At 34.0% G+C, this 16,212-nt stretch overlaps 2 protein-coding genes across 7 annotated transcripts in view; both read right to left on the reverse strand.

The window, feature by feature from the left end:
• The window catches only part of LOC134718714 (talin-1-like), a 146,274-nt gene extending 138,896 nt beyond the window's left edge, over positions 1-7,378 (reverse strand). For all 6 annotated transcript variants that reach the window (XM_063581395.1, XM_063581394.1, XM_063581392.1 and 3 more), the window contains exon 1: positions 7,297-7,378. The gene's annotated coding sequence lies outside the window, so the exon portion shown is untranslated. The remainder of the gene's footprint in view (positions 1-7,296) is intronic.
• LOC134717810 (uncharacterized) lies at positions 401-1,780 on the reverse strand. The gene has a single exon (XM_063580304.1). The coding sequence runs from the start codon at positions 1,778-1,780 to the stop codon at positions 401-403; it is 1,380 nt and encodes a 459-aa protein (XP_063436374.1).
• Positions 7,379-16,212: the final 8,834 nt, after the last annotated feature.

Raw genomic sequence — 16,212 nt, forward strand, 5'->3', positions numbered from 1 at the left:
CTCCATTCATTTGTTTGCTCAAGTATGTTTCTAAGGATAAAAATCTGTTCAGTTGTTCCTCTTTTTGGTCTAAATCCTGCCTGCTCATTCCTCAATCTCTTGTCTATTCCTTCCTTTATTCTTTCTATTAACATTCTGCAGAAAACTTTACTGAAAACAGGTAAAAGAGTCACTCCCCTCCAGTTGTTACAATCTGTCATATCTCCCTTCTTAAAGATTTTACAAATCAATCCCTTTCTCCAGTCTGATGGCCAATTTTCTTCTTCCCATAGGCTGTTAAATATTTCTGCCATTTTCTCTGCTGTAAGGTCGATGTCTGCCTTTATAAGCTCTGGTGTTACACTGTCTATTCCTGCTGACTTCCCATTTTGTGTCTTCTTTAGTGCTCTTTTAACTTCAGCTACTGTCCATTCTCCTCTATTATAATTTCTGCCATATCTACATCTTCCTCTGAAATTGGATGAAGAGGATCTTGCCTATTTAAAACTTCACTAAAATGTTCTACCCATCTATTCAATATATCATTTCTTTCACTTTTCAGTTCTCCTTCTTTACTTTTTACTCCTGTGTGTTGCCTCTTTCTTTCACCTGTTAGTATTTTAGTGATGTTATAAAGCTCTTTGCTTCTGCCATTTTCTGCTGCTTTTTCTGCATCTTCAGCCATCATATTGTACCACTTCCTTTTATCCTCTCTGGCACTTTTCTTAACCCCTTTATTTTTCTGCTTGTATTCTTCACTGAGTCTCACTTTTAATCTTTCTGATCTTGTTCCTTCTAATCTTTTTTTAATTTCTTTTCTTTCATCAACCATTTTCCATGTATTGTTGGTTATCCATGGTTTACTGATCTTTTTACTGCTCCCCAATACCTGTTTAGCTGCCTCAGTGTATATCTCTACTGCACCTTCATATTTCAACACTGGATCTTCTATGTTACCTTCTTCTAGTACTTGGAATCTGTTTCTCACTTCAATATTGTACTTTTTCCTTACATCCATACTTTTTAGCTTGTTTAGGTCATATCTCTCTCTTTTGCATTTGTTCTTGTCACCTTTATTTCTTGCCAGTTTGAGTCTGATCTTAGACCTTACTAAGTAGTGGTCAGTATACACATCTGCTCCTCTCATTACTCTTGTATCCAATACTGATGTCCTCATGTCCCCTCGTACCATTATATGATCTATTTGGTTTGTTGTTTTGCCATCAGGGGATTTCCATGTTACTTTATGTATTTCCTTATGTGGGAAAATGGAGCCTGTTATGATGAGGCCGTTGATTTGGCAGAAATTACATAATAATTCACCATTTTCATTAATTGTCCCACATCCATGTTTTCCTAACACCTCTTGCATATGGCTATTGTCTTTGCCTACTTTTGCGTTCAGGTCTCCCATAACTATAAGCATATCATTCTTATTGCAGGATGAAACATTGTCTTGTAGTTGTTGGTAAAATTCTTCTTTCTCTTCCTCTTTTGCATCATTTGTTGGAGCATATGCTTGAATTACTGTCAGTTTCTTATACTTTGAATAGAATCTTGCCTTTATCATTCTCTTGTTGATTGGTGTCCATTCCATCAATGATTTCTTAGCTCTTTCATTCATCATTATGGCTACTCCCTTGACTTGATGTTCATCATCACCAACATAGATCACCGTGTCTCCACTTTGAAGCTTGGTTTCACCTGATCCTTTCCATCTACTTTCACTGATACCTAATATGTCCATACCATAATTTTTCATTTCCTTAGCTACTTGTGCTGCTTTAGATATGTCTGCCATTGTTCTAACATTCCAACATCCTATATACATATTTTGTTTTGGCGCTACTATGGAACCGATCGGCTTTTGGGCTTCCTTTCGGCTTTCCCCCAAATGTGTCATGTTTGGTTCCTCAGCAGTACACCAATCTTGGGTTTCTTCAGCGTTTCTGGTTTCTGTAACAAGTTCTTTTTTACAGAGTTGGGTAGTTAGCCCAACGTCCAACCTCCACTCTGGTGGGCCGGGTTTTCTCTCTGGGTAGTCCTTCCCGTAGATGATTGCATTACCATGCTAACGAATTGCATCTGTCCGGATTTCTTTCTGGGTTGTCTCCCATAGCCTTTGACTTTCCACAGTCACCCACAAGGCAGTGGGGCTATTTTCCCATAGCTGGGGGTTTGGTTTGCAGGCACCAGGGCGTGTCCACTCACCGGTGGGCCTAGCATGCCGTGCATCTAGGGGCCAAACCTCCTCCGAGACCTTGTGGTTTTGCCTGGGGCCGTGAGGTGCCCAGTTTCCATCTATCACCTCGTGGAGGATCCCATATCTGGGCCACATAGGTCTTACTGCATGAGAGGCTTTAACTGGCAGGAAAGACTTACGCACTCGGCTCTCCTTTTCACAGCAAGCTGCTAGCCAGTGATGAATGCTGAAAGCGAGAGTGACAAGCACAGACACAACAACACACATACAGGTGCGCATCACACAGTCATTCATTCAAAACCCTAAGGATATTACAAAAAAAAAATCTATTTACTTGCACCAGATTAACCTCTGATCCAGTCCTCCAAATTATGAAAATATAAACAGTCCTGTTTATTTTTTGTTAAATTTGTAATACATTCCCAAGAAAATTTGAAGAATTATAAATTCAGTCTTGTAAATGGCAAACCCAAATTTCTATATGTATGGTCCAAGGACACAGTTATCGTCCTTTGGTTTTCGTTGTCTACGAATATAGTCCCTAGTGTAAACAGTGTATAACTTGCATGTTTTATTTAATACACTTTCCCAATTTATTTCTTTATATTAAATGCATGAAATATTAAGTAGGGGGATGTAATTACATGTTAAAAAAATTTGGGTGCTGAAACTTTATGTTAAGTAGTGAATTGGTCCAGTTCTAAAAGGTCAAATTTTATCACGTCTGAAGCTGTCAAACTGAATTTTACACCCCCTTAACACAGAATTGTCAATATTTTGAGTTAGAGCTGGTAGAAGTTTCTATAATTTTGATATTATTTGTCTCACTGGTAGTACACTTCACTGTAAAAATATTTTTGAGAAAGAGCAGGTGCGATTTTTTTAATTTGAATTTATTGTCTAAAAGAAATGCACTACAAAATAACTGTGTTCTCGGGCCTAAGAATGACTGCTGATGACAAAATTTATTTAAATTTCTCCCAAAAATGCCTTTGGAGTGTCCTTCCTGAACATTACATTCAAATGGTCCTTTAGTCATATTTTTTTGCTTACATATACATGTATCTTTGGGTTGTTGATAGATATATAACAATACATGTGTTTCAATTAGAACATTCTTTTCGTTTATTCAGTCAAGTATATTAGCAATAAACAAGAGACTGACACGTTGTAACCCTCTTGAACCTAAACCACCTGGTAGAACAATCCACAAATGACACTTCGTATTTCATGATTTCCTGCCAAAATCTTAAAAAATGACATCCATTTTTACCTAGTAAGGATATTTGTGGCTTTTAGCAGTCACAAAAATAGTATTCACTTTTTTTAAGGTCTTATACTTATGATATCATAATCACTTGAAATTAGGGGTGGATCCAGGATTTTAGGTTAGTTGAAAAGCAAACACTTTTATCAGTAAACTTATCAAATATTTTTTATTTAAGCTTAGGACAACCTATGCTTTGCAAATTTTAGGGGGCATACACTTGACGACCATGCCTGAATCCACCCCTGAAAAAACAGGAAAAATTTATGATAATAACCAAATGATACCCACATTCAATCAATATTCTTAGATTATAATAAGGGGAGGGGATCGTCTTGAATATTATAATCGATTGATCAAAATCCAATTTGATTTTTTTATATTGTACATGTACTTGGTTTTCAATTTATATGCAAATGAGGTAGAACTTGACAAACATAATGTGCAATATGTGCATGTATACAATAATACATAGTAAAGTTGAAGCAGAAACAAACATACAGATGCACAATTACAGGATACTGTACATCAAAAGCACTTGAACAGTGAGTGTCTAATACAAATGTACATGTATATGCATATTTTATGAGTAGTTTAAAGAATACATTCAAATGAAGAAACTGTCAAAAGGTTTGCAAAAAAAAGAAAATCTTTTACATACATGTATTCTCTCTTTTATAAATTTTAAACAAGAATGTGTCCATCCATCTATATTCAGTGGACTGTGAAAATGGGGAACAAACTCTAATTTCGCATTAAAATTAGAAATTCAACTTCATCAAAAAATATACCTCGACCAAAAATTTTAACCTGAAGTGGGACAGACAGACAAATGAACGGACGCACAGACCAGTAAAGATAATGCCCATAAATGGTAAATGGGGCACAAAAAAATCAACATTTATGAATTATCAATTTAATACAATGAATTGTCAAGAAAATCTAATTAGACTTTTTAAAATTTAACTCATATATATTATATATGGGTATATAAATACATTAAATGATGTATTTGCAGAGGTTGGACATGATTATTTATGAATAAAATAATTAACACTGTGGTCAGTATTAACAGGACAGTGTCCAAAATAAGGGTGGGATCTTCAGTGTGTAAAGCATTTAAATCTGTGTCCATATTTCCCTTTGGATTGTCCTAATTTTTAATCATTTAAATCAACCAATCATATTAAATTATTACATTATACCTTTACTATAATCCTTTTGTTTATTCTAGACTAATTAAATTTGATCATGGTTGATCACATGTGATAAATATTGATGTTTTAATAAACAATTGTGTAATGATTAAATGACTGTGTAAAAGAAATGACAGGTAATTAGTTCCAGTTGATTGCTTCTATTGATTATGATACTGTTTTTTAATTGTGTATTCTAATTACAACTGATAAATATGGATAATAAAAGGAAAAGAAAGCACAACAGGGATGCAGTTGCCCAGTCAGGCTGATTTTAGACATAGCTCTTTAATTATACAGAAAATGACCATTTACTGCTTGTGTAACTTGTTATCAATGGTTATATTAATCTTTCATCATGTGGAAGTCTATTCCCTAGATTTTAAACTTTTACCAACAACAATTTTGCTAGGTTAGTTTGCTCCAGCAAAATACCCAGTCATGCAATCATTACATGTAAAGTACAATCAGCTTACAAATTAACAGTTTATTGTAATAAAGTTCAAGATTACACTTGAAGAGACAAGTATTTGGGTTGAAGTCCTAGGATTAAATCATTGTCTCTTTATCTGAATGTGCAATAATTCAGTGGAAAGAGACAACCACTTCTATTTCAAAAAGTTGTCATGATCAGTAATGGGTCACACTATCGCAAAACTAAACATGATTTATATATAATTACTGACACTGAATACAAGGTCAGAACCCATATGGACATGAATCACATGAGGGCTTCTGGGAAAAATAAATTGTATCGCTTACTGTGCTACATTTGCAAGTGTACATACCCTCATACCTGCCAACTTTTCAAAATGCTGGCCCATGGGGTTTAACGTGCAAGATGGCTATCGAAGTCCTAAAAAACTTTCATGGGGGCCTTCAAATTAATTTAATTTTAATGTTGTTTTTTGGCTTCTTAATACTTTTATAAGCCTAATGTCATTGTGAAAGTAATTGTTTTGTTTGAAATTGTGGACAAAATTGCTTTTTCAAAATTTCAAATTGGGAGCCTCCATGGGGGAAATCCCCCGCAAATAGTGACAGTTGGCAGGTATATGTTAACCCTATTGAAATAAAGAATTATTACCTCCATGGTATCAAACTCAAAACCTATTTCTTTAAGATTTTGAAATAAATTGTAGGAATCCGCAACCATTGACCTCCAAAACATTTTGATTATATACAAAATTTGGAATGTCATACATTTTTCCCTGTTGCCTTCAAGCATCAGACTTTTACCTTGAGAAATTTACTAGAATGTTATAGAAAATGGCAGGTAATTAGAAATAAGGTCAATCGATCGAACACTTCCAATCACAATAGTTAACCTTCATATTTGTATACATGTATTTCTACAGCGAAGACAAGAATTATTCCTCAGTTCTGTATATCATACATGAAGAACTGATATACACACATTTTAAAAAGGACTACTATGGTGTGTTGATACTGTACATAACTAGTAGTTAAGATAATCATGCCGTCTGCTGTGGGTTTTTTCGACTTTTTGACTTTTTTTATCCGTCATTGCAGGAACCAGATACACAATGACTGACAAACTCAAAATAGAATTGATCAACTTTTTCTTGCATAATTGTAATTAGCTGCAGAACTGTAGCTCTTATGACCTCATTATATTTTTAAGTATTTGTGGACGCTGAGCTACAATTTCCCAGCTAACTTGTAATTATCTAACATTTTGATGCAGTTTCAAGTAACGTTTATATAATTATTCAGATCATATTTTTTGTTGTATTGTATGCATGCAAAGGCAGATCCAGGGAGGCCTGATCCCACCTTTTCGTTGGAAATTTTGTTGATTATATAGGGAACCACTGAAGCATGATTTGAGTGGGGGCCCCTTAGGTCAGTCACAGCCAAACAGCGGGCCCCACTTATGAAAAGTTCTGGATCCACCACTGAGGGAGAGTAGGAGGGGTCCTGATCCTGAAATCCAAGGCTTAAAAACACGAAATCCTGAGATCTCGAATTTAAATAAACTTGATCCCCACATCCCGAAATTAGAAAAAAAGAATTCTCAGGATCTCGAAAGGATCAATCCTGAAATTCCGAGCTTAAAAACACCGATCCCAGAGTCCCAATAAAGGTCCTATCCCCCTCACCACTGACATGTCATTTATTATGTTCAATCTATAACCTTAGTAATCATGCCTATTTTCTGTTACTTCTATCTAATGATTTTTCAAACCTGTTATTTAAATAAATCCTTTAACTGATATCTATAATTTATGGTTACCCTGCTCCACAGACACAGTAATGCATGCAGACAAGAATCGGGTAGGATACAAAAGTCAAAAATGTACACAAAAATGTATGTGTGTCAAAGTAACAAAACACCTCCGAGTGTCTCTAAGAAGATATCAAATCATATCAAATATGTTGTCTATTCAAAAGACATTATTATCAAGAAAACTTTAAACCTATTTTATGGTTGATTGCCCTTATGTCCAAAAGGGGAAATGTTTTTGGGTCATCTTCCAGCATCTTTCGGAAGATGGCTCATGCAAACCGGATGCTATTAAAGTTGGGTTTTTTAAGTTTGGCCACAAGTCTGATTATCATGCTATATGATTGACACTTTTGCTGAGTATTTGGGGAATGCTATAAAGTTTCATCGTAAAAAGTCTTACCCGACCCATAAACTTCAGTTCGGCACACCCTCGCTTTCAAGAAAATGGCTGAAGTGACGTCACGTCCGGAAATGAACATTTCCTATATTTGTAAACAAACGAGCACGTGTTATCTGTCACTTTGTGTCAAATGTTTATGTACATTTTTCGTCTTAGTATTTACGAATGAGCTTGTTATTATTTGCACACTCATTTCTCTTAATCAAAACAAAAAATCAGCGTAACTAGTGTCATTATCCTTGGTTGAGGACATTCGTGAGTTTTAGGGGGCGTGGCACTTATTTAATTGTTCATTTTTAAAAGTCATTTAAACCAAGGACTTTTTTGTGCACAGTATCTAACATCAATGTGTATGTGGTATATATTACTATTAGATACGACCTTAAATAAAATATAAAAAAGCAGGAGGGGGGAATAAGTTTTCATTTTTAACTAAAGAAAACTTATATGAAGTTTTAAAACAAATCATATTTCCAAACTGGATATATATATAAATACTCATTATAGTATTCGTTTTCTGTTTGCTTTTTCAAATCATATTGTCATAATATTGTTGTGAAATGATGCCCCTTATGGGTTCTTGATTAGACATACCTGCCAACTTTTCAAAATGCCCCGTGATGGGGGTTTTACGTGAAAGATGGTTCTTATAGTCCTACAAAACCTTCAATGGGGGTGGGGGGGCTTCGAATATATTCTAATGTGTTTTTTTGGCTTCTTCGTGCTTTAACAAGCTCATAGCCATTGTTAGGTTAAGTGTTTTCTTTAAAATAGTGGACAAAATTGCTCTTACAAAATTTCCACTTGGGAGCCTCCATGGGGGAAATCCCCTGCAAATAGTGACAGTTGGCGGGTATGATTAGATTAATAAAATGCTTATCTTATACTAAATCGCAACTTCTGAAAGTATGCAAGATCTTACTATATATATACATCCTTTAGAGAGAATACATAAATATCAAATAGCCCCACATTTTCTTACCTTTTCATATCCTTAGAAGTTTGACAATACTGGGGGGAAATTATAAATAAAGGGGGAAACTGAATTATGAATTAGAATAATGGGATGCTAGATTATACAAATATGGGAAAACGAACAAAAGAGCTGACAGACAATTGTTTTAAATAAATGATGACCCCCTTATGTCCTTATTCAGACACTCTCATATGGTTGCACATGCATAAAAAAGATGTTTGAAAGGATGGATGACTGATGTGTAGGAATAAAGTTTGGTCCGTTATTTTTCTCTCGGGGATTTGAGAAATTAATGAAGAATAGCGAAAATGACCGAAAAATAATTGACACAACAGTTTTAGAGGCGAATCTAAAAGGGGTAGGGGGCCGGGCCACATTTTTGTAGGAAACATTTAGTTGATTTATATAGGAACTCAATGATGCGTGACTGCATGGAGCGGGTCCCTCTTATACAGTCAAAGGTCCCCTTATGTAAATTTCTAGATGCGCTACTACACAACAGCACACTTATACCATCAACATCCGTCCCTTTTAGAAATAGACCTGTGTTAAAATGAAGACAAGTGAATACATAATAAATGATACGCGGGTTGAATTATCATTAATATTGTTATATTTATAAATTAACAAAATTTTGAATTTTTTGAAATACTAAGGCTTTTCTACCTCAGGCATAGATAACCTTAGCTGTATTTGGCAAAACTTTTAGGAATTTTGGTCGTGAATGCTCTTCAACTTCGTACTTTATTTGGCCTTTTAACATTTTTGGCTTCGAGCGTCACTGATGAGTCTTTTGTAGACGAAACGCGCGTATGGCGTATATATAAAACTTAGTCCTGGTATCTATGATTACGTGTTGTGGAAGACATACATAAAAATAGTAGTTAACACTTTAAGCCTTGTGAACGAAGGTTTGTCTTTTGGTAAAACTATATAGTAAATGTCCAGACACTGTTGCTTAAAAATTATTATAATTGACCATGAAAGAACCTTCACAACCAAAGGAAAACAGATATTTGATATAAAGATAAAGGAAAAATGAACAAAATAATAAAGATAAATTGCTTAAAATATGAGAAAATGAACAAATTCCTGTGTATATAAAAGATTTGAAAAAAAACGTTTCACGGTGAACTTTGTTATAATTTTTTCGCAGTTACAGCTAATTTCCTCAAGCATGTAGAGCAAGACTTTAGTTAGCTTGCTTGCTTTGGTTTTATATTGTACAATCAAAAATTTTGTCCTGCTTTTTTTTTTCATGAGTTGTAATCTCTGTCCTGCCTTTTTATTTTTTACTCTATTTGGTCCTGCCTTATTTTTACTAGTTTATCCTGACTTTTTTACCCAAATTGTCATCCTGCCTTTTTTTTTTACCAAGATGCTCATCCTGCCTTTTTTTACGCAAAACTCCTGTCCTGCCTATTTTTTTCAAATTTCATCCTAGCCCCCCCCCCCCCCCCCCCCCCCCCCCCCCATAAAAATCAAATGGTAGGTCCCTTAGCGCTGTTGTGATTTCCGAGCAAGGAAGATATTTCAAAACGATATTGAATATAACTATTGACGGAAACAGTTTAAACCAAATAAGCTAGATGATATACATAGCGATAAATGCATGTGAATTTTGTACTAAGATAACCGCCTAGTTTTTGGTGGGGTTCGTGTTGCTTAGTCTTAAGTTTTCTAGGTTGTGTCTTGTGTACTATTGTTTGTCTGGTTGTCTTTGTCTTGTTAAGCCATGGCGTTGTCAGTTTATTTTCTATTTTTAAGTTTGGATGTCCCTCTGGTATATTTCGACCCTCTTTTAAATATTTTTGTTAATTTTACGATTAAAAATGTTATAAAATGAGTAGATTTAGATGTAATATTACAATGCTTCCAGAGAATAACCCTGGTAAAAATACAGGGACCATTCTCTAAAATGCTGGACCATTGAAATAATTTGTTAACAGAAGTATATTGCAATATGTTTTTGAAAAATAATTTAAAAAAAGAAGAAGATTCGAAGTCATATATCCCAATACTACCGGTCAAGGATGCATGGAAGAAGCTACTGGTAATCTTAACACTACAACTACTGGTCAAGGGTGCGTGGAAGAAGCTATTTGTTATCTTAACACTGCAACTACCGATCAACGGTGCGTGGAAGAAGCTACTAGTGATCTTAACACTGCAGGTCAATGATGCAAAAACCTATGAAAATGACAAAGAGACGGAAGATGAAAAAGATATATTTAAACTCATAAAAGAGAGCAGTTGGCAGTCTCTAGACTTTAGATATTTTATAGCCTTTTCGAATGCTTCCCAGATATCAATCAGGAGCGGATCCAATCATTTTAAAAGGGGTCCCAACCCAGAGTAAAGGGGGAGGGATTCCAACTATATGCTCCTATTCTAATGCATTGATCGTCCCAACAAAGGGGTGCCAAACCCCGGCCCCCTGGATCCGCCAATGTCATCATCAATTTATTATTCTATGTACTAGTATTGTGTTTATGAAAGTTGCATTGAAAAACTTTAGTTTTCATCTACTGGTATCTTATGTACTTAGTATTTCTGCATGTTTGATTGATTGATTGATTGATTGTTGGTTGCTTAACTTCTAGTGGCAAATATTTCATGCATATTCAGGACGATTCTGCATGTTTGCATCCCCCATTTAAATAGATATGATCATTCTGAATGAACAATGAATAATCTGAAACCAAGGATTTGTATACAAATCCTTGCTGAAACTAACTTTATAATGATGTTTGATTTATTAATTGACAACGTATTTGTTACATTTGAATGACGTGTTTTCCAAAGCACTATCGGCATTTCAATGGGAACTAAATGTGCTCATCTTTTTACCGCCTGGTTTCTTTATTTATATAGGCTGACTTCATACAGGAGCTTTTCAAAAAGAAAGTAATGTTTTATTTACCGCTAGATAGATGAAGTTCTCCCATTAAATAATTTAACATTTGGTGACAAATGAACGCATCTATCACATTAAACTTGAGATAAAGAATACAACACAATGCAAACACTTAAGTCTGCCTATAATCTTGACTTACAACTTAAAATTCTATGTAGAAACATTCCAGCAGCCACTGTATACGGAGTATATAATATATACCTTAATTGACACGATATTCAAGCTTCTAACAAGGATAAAATTGAGAATGGAAATGGGGAACGTGTCAAAGAGACAACAACCCGACCATAGAAAAAAAAACCAGCAGAAGGTCACCAACAGGTCTTCGATGTAGCGAGAAATTCCCGCACCCGGAGGCGTCCTTCAGCTGGTCCCTAAACAAATATATACTAGTTCAGTGATAATGAACGCCATACTAATTTCCAAATTGTACACAAGAAACTAAAATTAAAATAATACAAGACTAACAAAGGCCAGAGTCTCCTGACTTGGGAGAGGTGCAAGAATGGGGCGGGGTTAAACATGTTTGTGAGATCTCAACCCTCCTCCTATACCTCTAGCCAATGTAGAAAAGTAAACGCATAACAATATGTATGGCACGCCTGAACCACTTTTATAGATAATCCTAAATGATCTCAGATAAACCAGGATTTTCTCAGATAAAGTAGGATTATCTCATTTTTTTACATTAAGCTCAGATAAACCGGGATTATCTCGATTTTTTCCAGATAATGCCGGTTTATCTCAGAATTTTCAGATAAACCGGGATTTATTCCAGATAATGGATTTTCTATATTTTCTCAGATAAACTAGATTTTTTTCGAATTTGAATTAAGCTGAGATAATCTTAGTTTATCTGAGATAAACCGGGATTATCTGAGAAAATCCGGGATTATCTGAAAATTCTGAGAAATTTGATTAACTGAAAAAAAGGAGCTAATTATGCATGGTTGTCCTGGTAGAGGGTCCATGAGGAAGCTCAAAAGCTCCTGGGTTTCAACAGAGACATATAATTATATGTCTCTGGTTTCAACAATTAGCATCAAATTATGAAGAAGCTATACTTATAAATATCTCTCTATTTTAGATAAGATTCTGGTTTCTTTGAACAATTATACATGATACAAGACAAACAAACACTGAAGTATAAAGTTCGTTCGTTTTAAATATTGTCGGATTTGATATGAATATGGAAAATTGACTTTAATGTACAACAGTGCTAAATTAAAGCAATAGTGTCACTGTCTAGTTCCGATAGGTGGTACCAACTAATGGAAATTGAAACAATATGATACTACCAAAGGCTATCAAAATTTGGAAGTAAAAATGCTGCTTTTCTGTAATTCGTCGAACCCCTGATTTGTGGGTTTCTTCTGTATAAAAGATGAAATATTTATTTATTATCTAAAATATACTATAAAACTTTATTTAGAAATAGCTTACTATCGCCTATTTTATATTTTTTTTAAATAGTATAAAAACATACAGGAACAAATTTCCTGTCAAATTATAGAAAGACACCTTACTATCACTAAACAAACAACCCAATAATTAACAAAAATAAAAAGTTGGCTAGATGAGAATACCTTATTTTAAAAAGTTGGACAAATGAGAAGACATCGTTTGATCGCCACATTTTGCATAGAATTAGATCTAAATTTTTTGCAACTTGTATCTTTATTTTTGTTCTAAGAACACATTTCGCACTGAGTGCAATCAGGAGGTCCAGGACGGTTTTAAGACTTTCTGGAAAATTATTACTTAAAATATTTGTCTGACTGTTAAATAAAATACATGTAAATTCATGGAGTGTCAGTGAGTTTTAATTTTTTATACAAATGAGACCCCAACTTTGGTAGTCCAGATTGAACACATTGGGCAATCGTATATATGCAATAAGGAACAGATGTATCCACAAAATTATAATAACATTTTATGAACTTTCCTGCTTTAATAAATCATTTTTTATACACTTTAAATGTAATACTATTTATAAATCAGTGTTTAAAAGTCACCAATATATGCTAATTAAGATTAAAACTTCATATAACATTGTTATACTTAATCTTGTAAAAAAAAATCATTAATACATACTGTTTAAACTAAGATTAAAATTGCATGTGTCATTGGGTCATTTCATGTGTTATTCAATCATTCGTGTTACGTATCTCTAGTACTTATCTATGGATAAGAGCTAACACTACCAAAAACAAATTCACTAAAATCATGGAAGTATTATATTGACTTCCATGCTAGAATTAATCGAAAAATTCTAGAAAAATACTACCTCTAGGCTTATACTTTCAGTCATCTACAACTTATGTAGCAGATGTAACAATCATCATCCTATAAACGGAATACTTCCAATAGAAGCCCAACTTCATACTAGACTATTGAACAATACCTTTTGCGCAAGAAATCGAGTGGCGCTATGTTAAAAAACCTGAAACTATAAGGCTAAAAATTTGAAGAAAAAAACGGAAAAAGTGGGATTGGCCTATTTGATGGCTTCTAAGAAAAAATAATGAGGGGAGTCACCGGGTATAACTATATAGGTCTTGTAGAGGAGAAACAGGTGCATATTTTGCGCAAGGTATCGAGTGGCACTATGTTAAAAAAAAAAATTGAAAAAGGGGGATTGTTTTCATAGCCTCTATAGAAAAATAATTAGAGGTGTCACGGGGTATAGCGTGGTGATAGATACAGTATACAGAGTGATTGTAGATATACAGAGCTGTGATTACATTCTTAATTCGACGTCCAATTGTTTGATACTCAAATCCACGCCCAATGACAATGTTCCGTCATGTATTGCCAAAACGACGTCCGATTACCTTTATAGTATCTATAGTAGTCTTCTCTTACCGATGTCCAATATCAATGAATAATAGAATAACAAATTGCTGCACTTACACTTATACATGTAAATGCATATTGATAAATGGCATGCGAGTATACTTAAATCAGAACCCAACGACAAAGAAAACTAAACGAAATATATATATAGGGCAACACTCAGTCTTCAACAGTAGACGAAATAAAGAAGTATAAATGCCAACTGTTAGAGTACTATAATTTGGACTAGCTCTGTAAGAAGTTTGTTAACAATTTATTGTTTTACACCTGGAGTGAAAAATATACAAAATAAATTGGCATTATGTTTTTATGTTGTGCTGTTACACCACTGTCTCAGATTATAGGAAGATTAAGCGCTCACAAACATGTTAAACCCAGTCAAATATTCTATGTGCCTGTAGTATAGTGGTTGTCGTTAATTTATGTCTTGAATATTTGTTGTTCAGATTGTTTTGTTTTGAAGTTATTTTTTAGTTGTATAATAATTATTTTATAAGTTACATGTCGTGACCTTTAATTGCTCAATGATTCCTTGTTGAAGGACGTTAAGTTCCCTATGGATATAAGAAAATGTGGTTTGAGTGCCAATGAGACAATTCTTCATCCAAGTCTCAGTTTATAAAAGAAACCCACTATAGGTCAAAATACGGTCTTTAATACGGATCCGTGGCTCACACCGAACAACAAGCTGTAAAAGGTAAAGGACTATATAATTGCTTACATCCACCTTATTTGAATTCTGGTGTATAGTTGTCTGATTAGCAATCTCTACACGTTTCATTGTTTTAATAAGCTTTTAAATTACATACAAATGGATATTGCAACCTGTATCATCGGTTAAACATTAAAAGAGAAAAAAACAATATATTTTATTTGTTACATACACTATGTTTAGGTTGTAAAAATATTGATCGAGAACTGTCTTTACTTCTTTTTTATCTTTATTCTTCTCCGACAATCCAAGTTTCAGTTCTGTTATAAACTTTTTTGTCCCAATTTCCACAGTTTTGTTCATTTTTTAAAGTATATTTAATGCACAATACGGTATAATGGCAAAACATATCTCGGCGTTTGGATATTTCCATAGGTCCATTAAAACGGACAACTATTAGAGAAGCTAAAAAATTGGACGTCGATTAGAGGAGCCAAGGAGCCAAAAATTGGACCTCAATTAGAGGGTGATTGAATTGGCCGCCGATTTGAAATATTATTTTATTGTGGACCTCGATTTGCGGAACAACCGTCGGAAAAAGACTGATGGTAGATAAACAGAGTGGTGATATGTGTACAGAGTGATGAAAGATATACAAAGTGGTGGTAGATACACAGAGTGGTGGTAGATACACAGAGTGGTGGTAGATACACAGAGTGGTGGTAGATACACAGAGGCATGGGACATAAACTTAATTGTCACAAATTTGATAGGACAAAAATCAAAGGACAAAAAGTCACAATTAATTTGTTGAGAATTATTTGAATATATAAGAGAAAGATCTTAAAATATTTCTTTTCGTTACATATTTTCATTTCTAGGCTTTGAATATTTGTTCATAATAGATATAGGTAGATGTGGTGCGAGTGCCAATGAGACAACTTTCCTTAAGCCTTGATAAATTAAAATTCATTAAATTTTGATCATGCAAATGATATATTCCTTGGTACATATCAATTATTTTATCATTATTTTATTTAATCAATACATTTAAATAACAAAGTTGTTTATATAGAATACTTCAAGTAAAACTTTTAAAAAAATGTTTTTAAAATTAGTGTTTTTCTTATTCAAACACTTTTTTTCTAAAAAAAATGTATTTTGACCTTTTTGTCTGCGTCCTGTGACTTTCTACATTCGTTTTAAATACTAGTACATTCAAACAGAGTCTCAGAGGATTATCAACTTCCTTAGTTTACTATTGTCATGTCAATTGACTGTCTGAAAAAAAAAAAAAATAAACTTGAAGAATGAAATTTAAAAAAAACATGTTATTCATTTATCTTAAAAAGAAACAAAGTGAAAGTGAGATTTTTTCATATAAGAATCTTGTAACGAGTGCCTAAGTTGTAATAAATTATCACTAGAGAGCCGTGGTGTAGTGGTTAGTGCATCGGACTACTAACACAAAGGTTCCTGGTTCGATTCCCGTTTGGGATGGAAATTTCAGGAACT

Source organism: Mytilus trossulus, chromosome 5 (assembly GCF_036588685.1).
Source record: "Mytilus trossulus isolate FHL-02 chromosome 5, PNRI_Mtr1.1.1.hap1, whole genome shotgun sequence".
NCBI lineage: Eukaryota > Metazoa > Mollusca > Bivalvia > Mytilida > Mytilidae > Mytilus > Mytilus trossulus.

What these genes read in the sequence shown, in the direction of transcription:
- LOC134717810 (XM_063580304.1), bottom strand. Translation starts at nt 1,780, where the DNA reads ATGGCAGACATATCTAAAGCAGCACAAGTAGCTAAGGAAATGAAAAAT.